The 14,371-nt window shown below is 42.8% G+C and overlaps 1 protein-coding gene across 1 annotated transcript; it reads right to left on the bottom strand.

Moving 5' to 3' along the window:
- Nucleotides 1-1,306: 1,306 nt before the first annotated feature.
- Nucleotides 1,307-3,666, bottom strand: LOC110563046 (H-2 class I histocompatibility antigen, Q10 alpha chain-like). The gene is made up of 6 exons (XM_060369978.1): nucleotides 3,594-3,666; nucleotides 3,126-3,395; nucleotides 2,629-2,904; nucleotides 1,960-2,235; nucleotides 1,697-1,840; nucleotides 1,307-1,317 (listed from the first exon to the last, which is right to left on the bottom strand). The coding sequence occupies exons 1-6, from the start codon at nucleotides 3,664-3,666 to the stop codon at nucleotides 1,307-1,309; spliced, it is 1,050 nt and encodes a 349-aa protein (XP_060225961.1).
- Between the last annotated feature and the right edge of the window lie 10,705 nt (nucleotides 3,667-14,371).

Here is a 14,371-nt window from a genome sequence, read left to right as displayed (position 1 = left end):
CTAGAAACAAAGGCAGAAAGGTTGCTGGGACTTCAAGGCCGGTGTTAGTTTCTGTATTAATAACTTTTCTCACTGTTGTGACAAAAACATGACAGAAGCAACTTAAAAAAGGGTTTATTTTGGTTTGTAACTTAACATACAGAGCACCTTGGCATAGAGGTATGGCAGTGTGGCTGGGGCACCTCATCTCCACTGATCAGGAATAAGGCAGTCAGGAATACTTGCTCTCATACAGCCTCGTATAGCTTTCTCCATTTTCTATTTTTATTCAGTCTTGGGAACCCTGGCTATGGATGGTACCAACCAAATTCAGTGTGGGCTTTCCCTCTTCAGTTCACCCTGTCTGGAAACACCCTCACAGTACACTCAGGATATATTTCCTAGGCGATTCGAAATCCAGTCAAGTGGATGCAGAACTCTGCAGAACTGTCCATGCAGATCATGACAGTTACACAGTGAGTTGGAAGCCTGTCTGGGATACAGCATGAGACCCTGTATAAAAAAAAAAAACCAACAAAGTGAGTCCTGGGCTCTACGATCCATATAAAGTATGGATCTGGGAAGAGACCTGGTTAGTTTAGAACAATATTTGTGGTTAGTGATGTCAGTGATCAGAGCAGCACACGTCTGGAGAAGGGTCTTGGGCATTTTAAGAATTTTTAAGAGAAAAGGCATATGTCCTGAGTTATCATGCTGACATTGTTTTCCCTCCCATGGGGTGTAGCCTCAGATGGGAGATTTAGGAAGCAATTTACACAACAAAAGTCTCTGAATGGTTGTTATTTGAAAATTCCCCAAACTGGTTTCTTACTCTTGTTAGAAATAATGAAATCCATTTTCTTATTTAAACATAATTTTTATATATGATATTGGGGCTTACTTGATTTAGAACCAAGTTTAAGACATCAGAACCTAGAAATAGAACCTGTAAGCCTGTCCACACCTGGTTCCGCACAAGAGCTGGGGCATAGATGCCACTAATCACTCTGCTGGTGCCCCTCCCTGCTTCTCCTGGTAAATATGTGGCAATGTCATCCTTGCCAAAATGTATCCTTTGCAGTTCCAATTTTTCCTTATCTCCCTTTGCTGAGTCAGGGTCCAGCATATGGTCCCTCAGCTTGTGGAGCTGAGAACTCATGCTATTCCCAGTTGCAGGAATATTTGTAGAGACTTGGTCTTTGCCTCCTTGCTAGACTCTCTTGCAGTATTCCCTAGTGTGTGAAGAGAATTAAGTGCTGGGTGGCTAAAGGGTGAAAATAGAATGAGGAAAGTCAATTCCTGGAGAAATTATCTGCACAGAAATATGTCATCTTTCATCTATGGGAAAAATGACCAAGAATATGCAGTATTATGAGGTCCCAGGAAACCTATGCCTGGACATTAAGCAAGTGTCTAAAAGTGTGGCTACAGATGTACAGCCGTATCAGGAAACATGAGAAAAGACACGTGGGCAGAAAGAGGACCAAAGGCCCTCATGAAGCTGTCCCTTTAGCTGTCATCTCTCTGTTTAACTGATAAGAATCTACAGAATCACAATATGAAATTCCTGTCCATCCTTTTCACAAGTGCTTTACAAAAAGCTATGTTAATACACATGGTCCCAGATCGGATAAGCATGCTTGCACATATGTGCCTTGTGGTAACAAAATATGAAATAGGCAGATTTTAGATAGGGCTTGGAATTTCCCAGTAAGACAAAAATCCTCGGATACAAACCCTTCCCTACCTCTGCTCCTCTTCTTCCTTATCACAATGGCAGCCACAACTCCAGTGACCAAAACTCCAAAAAGCATCAGACCAGCTGTGATTCCCATGATGTGGATGATGGGATGAGGTGTCTCTAGGAAGTGAAGGAAGACTGAAGACCTGATGTCAGCTTTCAGCCATGACCTTGTTCAGGTCTTCAGACTGGATTGAAATTTTTCTGGCAACAGATTCTATGTCTGTTCTCCTCCTTACCCCATTTCAGGGTGAGGGGCTCAGGCAGCCCCTCATGCAGCACATGGCACGTGTATCTCTGCTCTTCTCCTGCAGGCACCACCACAGCTGCCCACTTCTGGAAGGTCCCATCCCCTGCAGGCCTGGTGTCCACAAGCTCCATGTCCTGGGTCAGGTCCTCCCCATCCAACTGCCAGGTCAGGGAGATGTCAGCAGGGTAGAAGCCCAGGGCCCAGCACCTCAGGGTGGCGTCCCCTTGAGGTCTGGGGTGGTGGGTCACATGTACCTTCGGGGCATCTGAAGAGGAAAAGTGGAAAATTCAGTCATTTTGTGTTCTTACTAGAATAATGCAGTTGTACTCATGTGACAGGAGAAGTGTGGTGGAAGAGGAGTACAAATTGGCACAGTAGCCTAGATTCAGTCACCTGGAAATGTATTCCTTGGCAAATTCTAGGTTACACTAGCCTAGGATAGGGCACTCCATTTTTCCACTGGCAAAATGGATTTGGAATACTGACTAGGTAGGGTCTGAGAGAGTTCAGCACCACTGGAATCAGTCTCCAAAGATACTGGAAACCCAGAAGCACTCTTTTCCTTTCCAATGTGAAAGAGAGAGGTGATATTCTTCCTTGGGAGACTTGAGCCCAAGTCCAAGGGTAGTGCCCCATGGTCCCTTCGGCTGCTCTGTACCTGTGCGCAACAGGATCTCCTTGCCCAGCTCCAGGTAGCTACGGAGGGTCTGCACACACTCCACCTCCAGGAAAGCCCCGACCATCTCAGCCACACCAGAGTCCTTCCACCTTTGCTGGGTGATCTGAGGCGCTGAGTCAGCCACATTCCACCTTTTCAGGTCTTCGCTCAAGGCAATGTAATCCTGGCCATCGTAGGCATGGTGACTGTACCCTCGGAGGAGGCGCCCGTCCGGCCCAACGGTGCAGCCAGTTATGCACTGGAAAGTGTGAGAGACTGGCCCCGCCTTCACAGTTAGCTCTGAGTGCCCACCTGGCCCCAGCCCAAGGGTTTGGATTTAGACCTAACCTGGATTAGCCACAGTCCTCAACTCCCTAGCCGAGGATCTCTATGGCTCCTGCAACCTCAAGGCTAACTCTCAGTCCCAGGGATCCCAAGAAACTAGAGAGGGTAGGGGGACCTGGGTGGGCCGTGACCTCTGACTCCGGGACACTCACCATCCTGGCTCTGGTTGTATTCTTTGATTGCGTCCTCTAGGAGACTTTGGGCATTCTGTGCGTGATTCTTGACTCTCAGTGTCTCTCGCTCCCAACGCTCTGGCTCTATCTGCTTCACCCACAGCGCTCGCGGCTCCAACCTCTGACTCTGCTCATTGCTGTCGAAGTGCGCAAACTGCAACTCATCCACGTAGCCAAGGGAGATGAACCGGGGCTTCAGGAGGCCAGGCCCGGACATGGCGATTTCAAAATAGCTTAGCGAGTGTGAGCCTGGGATGGGTGTGCACGGTAAGAACTCAACCCTCTTTCCTTCTCTAGGGACTCAGTGCAGGGAGGGAAGCAAGGCGAGGGGGTGGAGACCCACGGGCAGAGGCCTCTCATCTCCAGGAGCCCAGAAAGTTCATACTTCCGTAGTGCTGCGCCCACTCTGCCCATTCCACACTCTTCCCAGCAGGACCCTGTACTCACCGGCTTGGGTGGGAGTTGGAGCTAGGGCAGCCAAGAGCAGCAGGAGGAAACTTTGGGGAGCTGGAGTCCTCATCCTTGGTGTTTCAAAGAAACTGGAGAAATTAGGTCCTTGTTCCTCTCTGTGGCTTTTATAGCACTATGTGGGAAGAGACTGCGGTGACTCTGATTGGCTTTCTCCAGAATTCGGACATACACCGAGAGAAAGAACACTTGTTTAAGGCAGGAAGACAAAGGAAGTGAGTGGAGAAATAAAACCCAGGGCTGAGGGAAATTCCCAGCCTTTGGCTTCCCCACTCTGAAAGACAAAACCTGAGACACAGAACCCTACCACCACCCCATTCCTCCTGCACTCTTTATCGCAGTGTCTCCTTGCTCCCTTCCCCACCTTCAGGAGCCCTGCCAGTCAGAAATTCTCAGTGTTTTAGTTTTAAGATCTTTATTCGGCTTTACAAGATAGGTTCTCTCTCTCTTTCTTTTTTCAAGTATAAATTTATTATTTTTGTTAACTTTTTATTTTTTTATATTAATTACAGTTTATTCACTTTGTATCCCAGCTGTAGCCCCCTCCCTCATTCCTTCCCAATCCCACCCTCCCTCCTCATTTCCTCCCATGCCCCTCTCCAAGTCCACTGATAGGGGATGTCCTCCTCCTCTTCCTTCTAACCTTAGCTTATCAGGTCTCATCAGGACTGGCTGCATTGTCCTCCTCTGTGGCCTGGCAAGGCTGCTCCCCCCTCAGGGAGAGGTGATCAAAAATCCAGCCACTGAGTTCATGTCAGAGACAGTCCCTGTTCCCCTTACTAGGAAACCCACTTGGACACAGAGATGCCATGGGCTACATCTGAGCAGGGGTTCCAGGTTATCTCCATGAATGGTCCTTGGTTGGAGTATCAGTCTCAGAAAAGACCCCTGGGCCCAGACTTTTTGGTTCTGTTGCTCTCCTTGTGGATATCCTGTCCTCTCCAGGTCTTATTATCTCCCCCTTCTTTCATGAGATTCCCTGCACTCTGCCCAAAGTTTGGCTATGAGTCTCAGCATCTACATTGATACACTGCTAGGTAGAGTCTTTCAGAGGCCCTCTGTGGTAGGCTCCTGTCCTGTTTCCTGTTTTCTCATTCTTCCAATGTCCATTCCATTTGTCTTTCTGAGTGAAGATTTATCATCTTACCCAGAGTTCTCCTTCTTGATTAGTTTCTTTAGATGTACAGATTTTAGTATGTTTATCCTATATGATATGTCTAATACCCACTTATAAGTGAATATATACCATGTGTGTCTTTCTGCTTCTGGGATACCTCACTCAGGATGATCTTTTCTAGACCCCACCATTTGCCCACAAATTTCATGATTTCCTTGTTTTTACTTGCTGAGTAATATTCCATTATGTAAATGTACCACAATTTCTGTATTCATTCCTCAACTGAAGGACATATGGGTTGTTTCCAGGTTCTGGATATTACAAATAAAGCTGCTATGCAGGTTATATCGATCAGCATTTACCATAGTAAAAATGTAAACTATAGGTCATGTGATGGTTTGAGTAGGAATTGACACCCCCCCCATAGGCTCATGTATGTGAATGCTTAATCATCAAGAAGTGGCACTACTTGAGAAGAATTAGAAGTTATGGCCTTGTTGGAGTAGGTGTGTCCTTGTTGAAGGAAGTGTGTCATTAGGGGTCTAGGATTTCAAAAGCCAAAGCCAGGCCCAATACTCTCTCTTCCTGCTGCCTGTGTATCCTGATGTAGAACTCTCCACCATGTCTGCCTGCCTGCTGTCATGCTTCCTTCCCCTGTGATAATAACAGACTAAACCTCTGAAACTGAAAGCAAGCCTTGATTAAGTGATTTCCCTTATAAGAGTTGCTGTGGGGGCTTGAGAGATGGCTCAATGGTTAAGAGCACTGTCTGCTCTTCCAGAGGTCCTGAGTTCAATTCCCAGCAACCACATGGTGGCTTACAACCATCTATACCCTTAACTGCTCTCTTCTAGCATGCAGGTGCACATGCAGATAGAGCACTAATATAAATGCATAAAATAAAGAAATAAATGAAATCTTAAAAAAATAAACATTCTTTTAGAAAAAAGTGTTGCTGTGGTCATGGTGTCTCTTCACAGCAACAGAGACGTGATTAAGACAGTATAGTAGACTGTAACCCCAATACCCCAATATTTAAGAGACAGAGACAAGAAGCTTGTCACAGTTCAAGGCTAGACTGTGGTATATCCTGTCTCAAAAAAAGGGGGGGGCAAGGGAGCGGGCTCAGCAGTTTAAGGCAGTTGTTGCCAAAGACATTATATGAGTGTATCCTGGGAGCCCACATAGTGGAAGGAGAGAACCAGTCCCTGCAAGTTGTCCCCTGACCTTTGCCTGGCACTGTGATGCAAGGAACCATGAAGGTGGCCTGGCCAGTATGCCTTGGTATATATCATAGGTTTTTCAGGTGAGAGTTCATGGCTCTTGGGGCACTATGTGCCTCCAGTTCCTGAGAGACTGAGGCACTCCCTCAGGCAGTAAAGTGTTCAGGCCACTCTGTAAGCTACTGTATGTTCCCTTAGAAGTCAAGGAAGCAAGGAAGCTTGACAGGACAATGGTCTGAGGCATTAATCTTGCATTCCCTGTATAGCTTACAAACATCCAACTACAACTTAGCAGTTGCCATTATATTGTTTCTGATAGGGGTATAAAAACTCTCTCAGTAAAAAATGTCACAGTCTCAGTCTTGCTGTGCTCCCTCCAACTAGAGCCTGGTTTAATTCCTGGACCAGCCATATCAGGTAACCTTGGCCCAGTAAGTAAGAGCAGATGCTTACACTGTGGCATACTTGGACAAGTGGACACACACACACAAACACTGAAGGTGAAAAAGGGAAAACAGAGCAGAGTAAACAGTGCTAGGGCTATAGAGTTTGGTAGAGTTTGGTAGAGTGCCTACCTACATTGCCCTAATCCCTGGGTTCAGTCCCAAGCACCGCATAAGACCAAGTGTGACGGCAATACAGTGATATGATCACAGGGCGTGATTCCAGAAGGCCTGGATGTTTAAAAGCATGCTCGGTTCCAAGCTGGGGGATGGTGGTGCACACCTTTAATTCCAGCACCCAGGAGGCAGAGACAGGCAGATCAGCCTGGTCTACAGATATCCAGGGTATCCAGGGCTACACAGATAGTTGTTTTGTCTCAACAAAACAAAACAAAACAAAGAATAGCCTAAGTTTCATAGCAAATTGGAGACTAGCCTGGGCTACAGGGGATCCTGCGTCAAACAAAACCCTCCAAATTTGAAAAACTCAAAACAACAAAAAGCTAAAGTAGTTTTCACTTTTTAAGGTTTTTCATTGTGTGCATTCATTTTACATGGTAATGTGTTACAGCATAAGAATGTGTCCGTCAAGTATATAGTGCAGGTTGGACGTACCCCCACTGCCTTTCCCTCCCTCCACCTCTCTGCTATTACCCATAATCTGTACATTATGATTTTATCTACCTATATAAAATCTAGAAATCACAAGTGACAGAAAAGGTGATAATTTGTGTTTCTCAAACTGCTTAATTCAGTTATTAGGATGGTCTTCAGTTGGCTATTTTCTTGCAAGCTACATAACTTTTGTTATTTCCTTTGGCTGAAAAATTCCAGTGTGTGTGTGTGTGTGTGTGTGTGTGTGTGTGCACATTTTCTTTATAGCTTCTGATTTGAACACTTGTGTTAGTTTTATAACTTAGCTACTATAAATAATGCTGCAGTAAGTATTTGTGAAAGTAGCACCATGATGTGTTGGCCTTTCAGATAAATAGCCACGTGTGGTGTAACTGTGTTGCTCATTATATGTGTTTTTATTTTTGTCTGCTTTTTTGAGACAGTCTCCTGAGGCCAGGCTGGCCTCAACTTAGGATGACCTTGAGCTTCTTATCCTTCTGTCTCCAACCACTAAGTGCTAAGGTTGCAGCCTATTGAATCATGCTGTTTTATGCTGTGCTGGGGATAGAACACATAGCTTTCTGCATGCTAGGCAAGGCTCCTCCAAATAAACTACATCCTCAGCCCTATTACTAGACTAGTTTATATTTCCATATATGCACTCTTTATTCATATTCTAGACAGCCAGTGTGTGTGTGAGAGAGAGAGAGAACGAGAGAGAGACCTGGGGTATCAGTCTTCACATGCCACCTTGTTATAGACAGTGTCTCCTTTTGCTCTCAGAGGCATATGCTAGCTGGACATTCACCTTTTGGGCAATTTTCCTGTCTCCATTTCTTATCTCCCTGTAGGAGTGCTGGCATTGTGGATGCTCTAAATTCTAGAGTCTAGAGTGTTCATCTTTACCTGGATTCTGGGTTGAACTCAGGCCTCACACTTAAGCAAGCCATATCCAGGCCCTATTTCTTATTTCATAAGAATGAAGTGGAATGGAATGAGATGGAATTTCAAAATAGGTTTAATTTACATTCCTCTAACAACTAATGAAATTGTACATTTCCATATATTTATTGGTCATTTGCATTTTATAGTTTAAGAACTATTTCTTGAATTATTTCTTAAAATATTTGTTGATTATTTGACCTTTTTAGTTTTGTATATTTGAAATATTAATCTTTTGTTAGATGTACATCTTTCAAGATTTTCTCCCTTTCTGTAGGCAAGCTCTTCACTCCATTACCTGTTTATTTTGCTGTTCAAATGATTTTTTAATTAAAAAATATTTTCTGTGTGTGTGTGAGAGAGAGTGTGTCAGTAGGCAACTTGTAGGCATCAGTTCTCTCTTTCCATCTCATGGATCTTGGGTATCAAACTCATTTTTTGGGCTTGATGGCAGGTATCTCTACCAACTAAGACATATTGATGGCCTAGATGTTTTATAGCTGCATGGGGTCCCATTTCTCAAATTTAGGCAGTATTTCTTAGGCAACCGGAGTTCTACTCAGAAAGTCCTGAGTCAGGCCTGATGGCATGCACCTTTAATGCCAGTACCCAGGAGGCCGAGATAGGTAGATCTCTGTGAGCTCAAGATCAGCCTGGTCTATATTGCAAGTTCTAGGACAGTCAGGCAACATAGAGAAAAAGTCCTTCCCTATGTGTATATTGAAGTATTTTCCCACTAACAGTTTCAGTTTGATCCATTTAGAGTTTATTTTCATACAAAGGGATAGAAGTCTAGTTTCACCCTTCTACATGCACATATCCAGTTTTCTTGGCACCATCTCTGTGTCTGATGTTTTATTAGTATATTTACCTTTTCTTTTAGTCTTTATATTTCCTTTTATCATTTCCGTTTCTTTAATTTTTGTCATAATCTTCATTGCTTCTTTCTGTTTACTGATTTGGGAGTTTGTTTGTTCTTTAAAGGTCCTCCGGTGTGTTAGATTATTTGAGATTCCTCTGACTCTTTAACATTGTTACTTGTAGCTATAAAATTTGCTTTCAGAATTGCTTTCATTGTATTCCTCAGGTTTTGGTATGCTATGTTTTCACTTTCATTCTGTTCTAGGAGTTTAATTATTTCCTTCTCTATTTCTTTGATAGCTTGTTTGCAATTTCCATGAATTTGTATATGTTCTATAGTTCTTATTTATATTAGTTTCCATTATGAATGGATAGAGTAAAAAAACATATTTCACATTTTTTAATATTTGTTTTGATGTGCTTTGTCCTATTATATAATGTGCTTTAGAGAAAGCTCCATGGGCTTTCTGAGAAAATGTATTTATATTTTTCATTTTTGCAATTCTCTTGTCTGTATAAATAAAAGGTGCTGGATTTTCATACCTGCTTCTTCGTTTAATTATCAAAAGTGTTTGTTAACATCACCATACCACTGCATCAAAAGTTTTGTTGATATGGGTAAATTGTCATAGTGGATATGGATATAAGTTTTTTAAATTATAGTTTTTCCTTCTTATTACTGGAAACAAATATTGCCAACTGATGTTCATTTTTGAGAAAATACTCCTAGAATTTCAAGTGTAAATCATAGTTTCTCTGTCATTAAGTCTTCCAAGTAAATGGTATTCCATTATAGAAGGCAAATTATTGTTATCGTCATTGTTATTATGTTATTGTGTTTGTGCGTGATGTGAGGGAGGCACATGTCATGTGCACTTGTGGAGGTCAGAGGATGAATTGTGGGGCCACTGTTCTTTCATCTTTCTGTGAGTCAAGTGTCTTTACCCACTCAACCATCTGACTAGTACAAGAAGTGCAGTTTCAGGAAACAGTTTTTTTGAGACAGACATCTTAGAATGTAACAAAATTCATTGCGTGTATTTTCTACACGACCAAAGACACAAAAAAGATGAAACTCAAGGGGTTAATCTAATGAAGTTAACTTTTATTTCTTAAAGAGGCTCTTAAAGAATACTGTAATCTCAGTATTCGGGAGGTGGATGCAGGAAGATCAGGAGTTCAAGTCCAACTTCAGCTACATATGAAGTTTGAGGCCAGGCTGGCTACATGAGTGTATTTCAGACAAAGACACACACACACACAAAATACATTTTTAATTTGAAACTTTTTTTAATCATGTAAGTAACTGACAGACGGTGTATGTGCCAAGTAATTGCTATTATAATTCAGCTCCACAGCTTAACTCATGTCAAGATACCAACAGACTCAACTGTGAAGCTCAGCACAACAACATGGCAGGTAAATTCTAGAAATGAAAAAGAGTTTGATCTAATAGAGCTCAAGAAGAGTATCTCAGTGACTTCAGGTCCATGGGACATGCCTCAGCAACTACTTTCTGAGTCAGGTATGGCACTGGCCACTATTCCCAGTATTCAGATGCCCAAAGCCAGAGAATGCCTGTGAGTTGAGAACCATCCCGCATATGGTTTAGAAGCTCTGTGCCCTTTCTAAAGGGTGAGGGTGAGAAGAATGCAGAACATTTAGGGACAGTTAACTATTTTTCCAGGGATTCAGTGAGATTAGAGAACATACAATTGACATGGGACCCATAAGATGAACCTATTTGCAAATGATTTGAAAATATTATTTTTGAACACTGAATAAAATTTAAATAGATAACAAAAATATGTGGCAAATGTCTATCTATGATGTTGACAGGCTTTCTGCCATATAAGGCAATTAAGGAAACAGAGGAAGAGGACCAAAGATAGTTGGCTTCTGTTTTTGTGATTCAAGACATTAGGCAATTTGGGGACAAAGCCCTTACTCAGCATCTAGTACTAACCTCCCTTACTATAAAACAAGCGGCATTCCAGAGCGCCATATTTAAAGGTGGCAGTCCTTGGTCTCTTTAGCTTCCGATATCTGAGACGTCCCTAGAAGTCTCACACATTGGCCCCTTTGAGGTGGTTTATCAGATAAAGGTGCTTCCCACCAAGCCTGAAAAAAAATGAAATTTTTTGAAGTGAAACTTGAAATTCCATCTCAAGTTCTGAAATAGTGGAAGGAGAGACTCTATCTTCCTCCATACCCGCATCATATTGTGTGCACAGGACACACATGCACACATGCGCACACACACACATGCACTCGCACAAATTAAAAATAAATGCAATTTTAAAAAAGAAGTTTCCCACACTAAAATCAAGTTGATGGATGAGGACAAAAAACTCAGGCAAGGAATCAAAGAGATCTTTGATCTCAGGCAAGAGATCTTCAAAGAGACAAAAGAACATAAATTAGAATAAGGACAAATAAGGATTAAATAATAAATCTAATCTATTTCCCCATCTTCTACTAAACCAGTCTTTGTTTCTATTATTTTTATTAATTTTTCATACTACACATATATGCATACATGTATACACATATTTGGAGAGGGAGTTGAGACAGGTGTCTCTATATAGGCCTGGCTGTCCTGGAACTCACTAGTAGACAGCCTGGCCTCTGACTCATACAGATCCTCCTGGGTCTGTCTCCCTTGTGCTGGGATTAAAGGCATGAGAACCAAACCTGGCTTTTCATACACTATAGTTCGATCATGGTTTCCCTCTCCCCACTTCTCCCCAGATCTCTCTCTCCTCTCTTTTTCTCTAAAAAAAAGAAAAAAACAAAACAAAACAAAAAACAGTAAGACAAAAAAAAAAAATCAAAACAAAGCAACACCAGGGTTAGGACTGTGTATCCAGTCCTCCTTTTCGGTGATGAGATTTTTGTCTGTCTTGAGCCTCTTCAGGTCTTGTGCATGCTCTCACAGTCTCTGAGTCCCTATGTGCATCAATCCTGTCATGTCTAGAAGACGGTTTCCTTGGCATCACCCACCACTTCTGGTTCTCTCAATATTTCCACTTCTTCTTCTGCATACATTTATGGCCCTTGAGGGGAGGGGTTGATGAAGACATCCCATTTAGGACTCAGTGTTCCAACGTTTTCCATTCTTTACACATTGTCCAGTCATGGGTCATGTTAAGCCAGTCTTTCATTTCTCAGAATAAGTTAGAAATAGTTCAGTCTCACTTATCTTGTGTAGGAAGCATATAAAGAATGCATATCTTTTCTCAGCGTGGTGATATACTTCTGTAATCTCAGTACTTGAGAGATGGAGGCAAGAGGGTTAAGGTCAGCCACAGGCTCAACTACATACTTCCACCTGGCCTGTGTGTCTAAATCTGTGTGTTTGTTTGTTTGTTTGTGTGTGTGTGTGTGTGTGTATGAAACAGGCATGGTAGCCCATGATTGTATTCCCAGTACTCAGGAAGCAGAGTATTAATAATGGGTACTAACTCAATTCAAGACCACTTTGGTCTATGTAGAGATGGGGAAAAAGTCAGTGAGTGACGCATTAAGGAAGAACTTGAGAGGGATGTTTACAAGTTTCCTGTCTTTCCTCATGAAAGAGGCTTAATAGAAGAACATTGTGTGGGAGGAAGTGGATAGAGGTAGGCTCTATGATTTGGGGAAATATCTGTCTAGTTTGGGTGTGCTGTCTGACTCTGGTATTTGGGAACTGGACCTGGCAATCTTTACAGTCACCTATAGGGTTGGCCCTACAATTATCCCGATCAAGTTTGCTTTGCGGTATGTCAATCTAGATTTCTCTCTCTAAACATAAATCAGAGTAGCTGGGTGTGGTGGTGCACACCTTTGATCCCAGGCAGAGTCAAGCAGATTTCTGTGAGTTCTAGGCTAGCCTTGGCTACAAAGAGAATTCCAGGGCAGCTGTGTCTGTTACACAGAGAAACCCTATCTCAAAAAAACCAAAACATAAATCAGAGAGAAACAAGTTCAGGTGTAAGGAAGATGTAAAGAGGCTGCTTACTACAGACCAGGGCACATTTTCCTCAGGGAATACAAAGAATTATGGCACTTATATTTTATGTAAGTCCAATTTTATTTCTGAATCCAATTTCCTTCTTTCTTTATTGACAAGATTAGGCTTATAGGAAAAGAAGTGAAAACAGAAATTCTGTTGAAAAGGGGAATTTATTACCTGTCCCTTCTGTATCTTTCCTCTAGAGTCTGGTCTTTTCCTGGGCCACACTCGTGAGTTCTGTGGTCAGCGGCAGTTCAGCCTCGTGTGTGTGAAGCCCACAGCGGAAGAGACTTCCTGTAAGTCATCATTCTCTTCAGAGAGTTTCAAGTCTAGACAGGCTCTCCTGAATGAAGGACTGGAGAGGTGGCTCAGTGGGTACGGTGAGTGCTACACAATTATGAGGACCTGAGTTTGGATCCGCAGCATCTATACAAAAGTCAGGCATGACAGCATGTGTATTTTAAAATTCCAGCACAGCTGAGCTAAACAAAACACTGGAAATTTAGAAATGAACAATAGAAGAACAGAGCTGCTGTATAAGGACAGGAGGAAAATCAGTCATGTTGGTAGTTGGGAGAGTTGTCTGGAGAAATAGGTTAAATATTTGAGACCATGGAGTAAGTGATTAGCTGTTGAAAAGAGAGAGCAAGGACATAACCCTGGCTCAGTGCTCAGTCATCTCATCAGAACCTGAAATGGAATGCACAGCTCTGGGACTGTGTCTAGAAGGCCCGTAGACCAGAGACTTAGCATGCACAGGAGTCTCCTGAACATCTCAGCAAAATTCAGGAACCATGGTGCAGAGCTGAAACTCTCTGAATTTATAACAAAGTTGGCATAGAGGCTCCTGGCATCACACTAAGAGCCCCAAGGCAATGCATCACCCTCACTATGGGCCCACTCCTGAGGCCAGGTACGATAGCTCATGCCTCTATACCCGACACTCTGGAACGGGGACAAAAGGACTGCTGAGACTCCAATGTTCACCTGGTTTTCTGTGATACTTTCTTTTCTCATTATTGTACCCAAAATACCTGACAGACGCAGCTAAAAAGAAGAAAGATTTACTTTGTTTCATGATATAAGAGGGTGCCATCCATCATGATAGAGACAGTATGGGTGAGCGCATAACAGCTAGAGCGTGTGACCGGGATGCCTAAAATCAGTGGATGATGAAGCCAAAAGGATGCTGCTTCTCATCTGGCTTTCTCCTCTGCCCCCAGCTCAAGGGATTGCTGGGCTTGGGGTGGAGGCCGAGAAATCTCAACTTCAGATACAGAAGCTTAAAATAAAAAGTTTATTTCCTGAGCTCAGGGAGGCAGTCAGTTTGGGATCTGAACCGCCTCACCTAGGTGAAGCTATATTACATACTTAAAGGTGAAAACTACAATTAGCTCCCATGGGGGCGAGTAGGATGGGGGTACAGTGGAACAGGGTAGTCATCTCTGACTCAAGTTTTTGTTTGGTTAGTTGGGTTTTATTTTTTCTATCTAGACAAGCATTTCTAGCTGACATTTAGTTTGATTGGTCCCAGGTAAAGTTTGTGGTTAGGCCAGCTGTGC

The sequence above is a fragment of the Meriones unguiculatus genome, chromosome 16, assembly GCF_030254825.1.
Source record: "Meriones unguiculatus strain TT.TT164.6M chromosome 16, Bangor_MerUng_6.1, whole genome shotgun sequence".
Classification (NCBI taxonomy): Eukaryota; Metazoa; Chordata; class Mammalia; order Rodentia; family Muridae; genus Meriones; species Meriones unguiculatus.
This window is presented reverse-complemented; position numbering and strand designations above follow the sequence as displayed.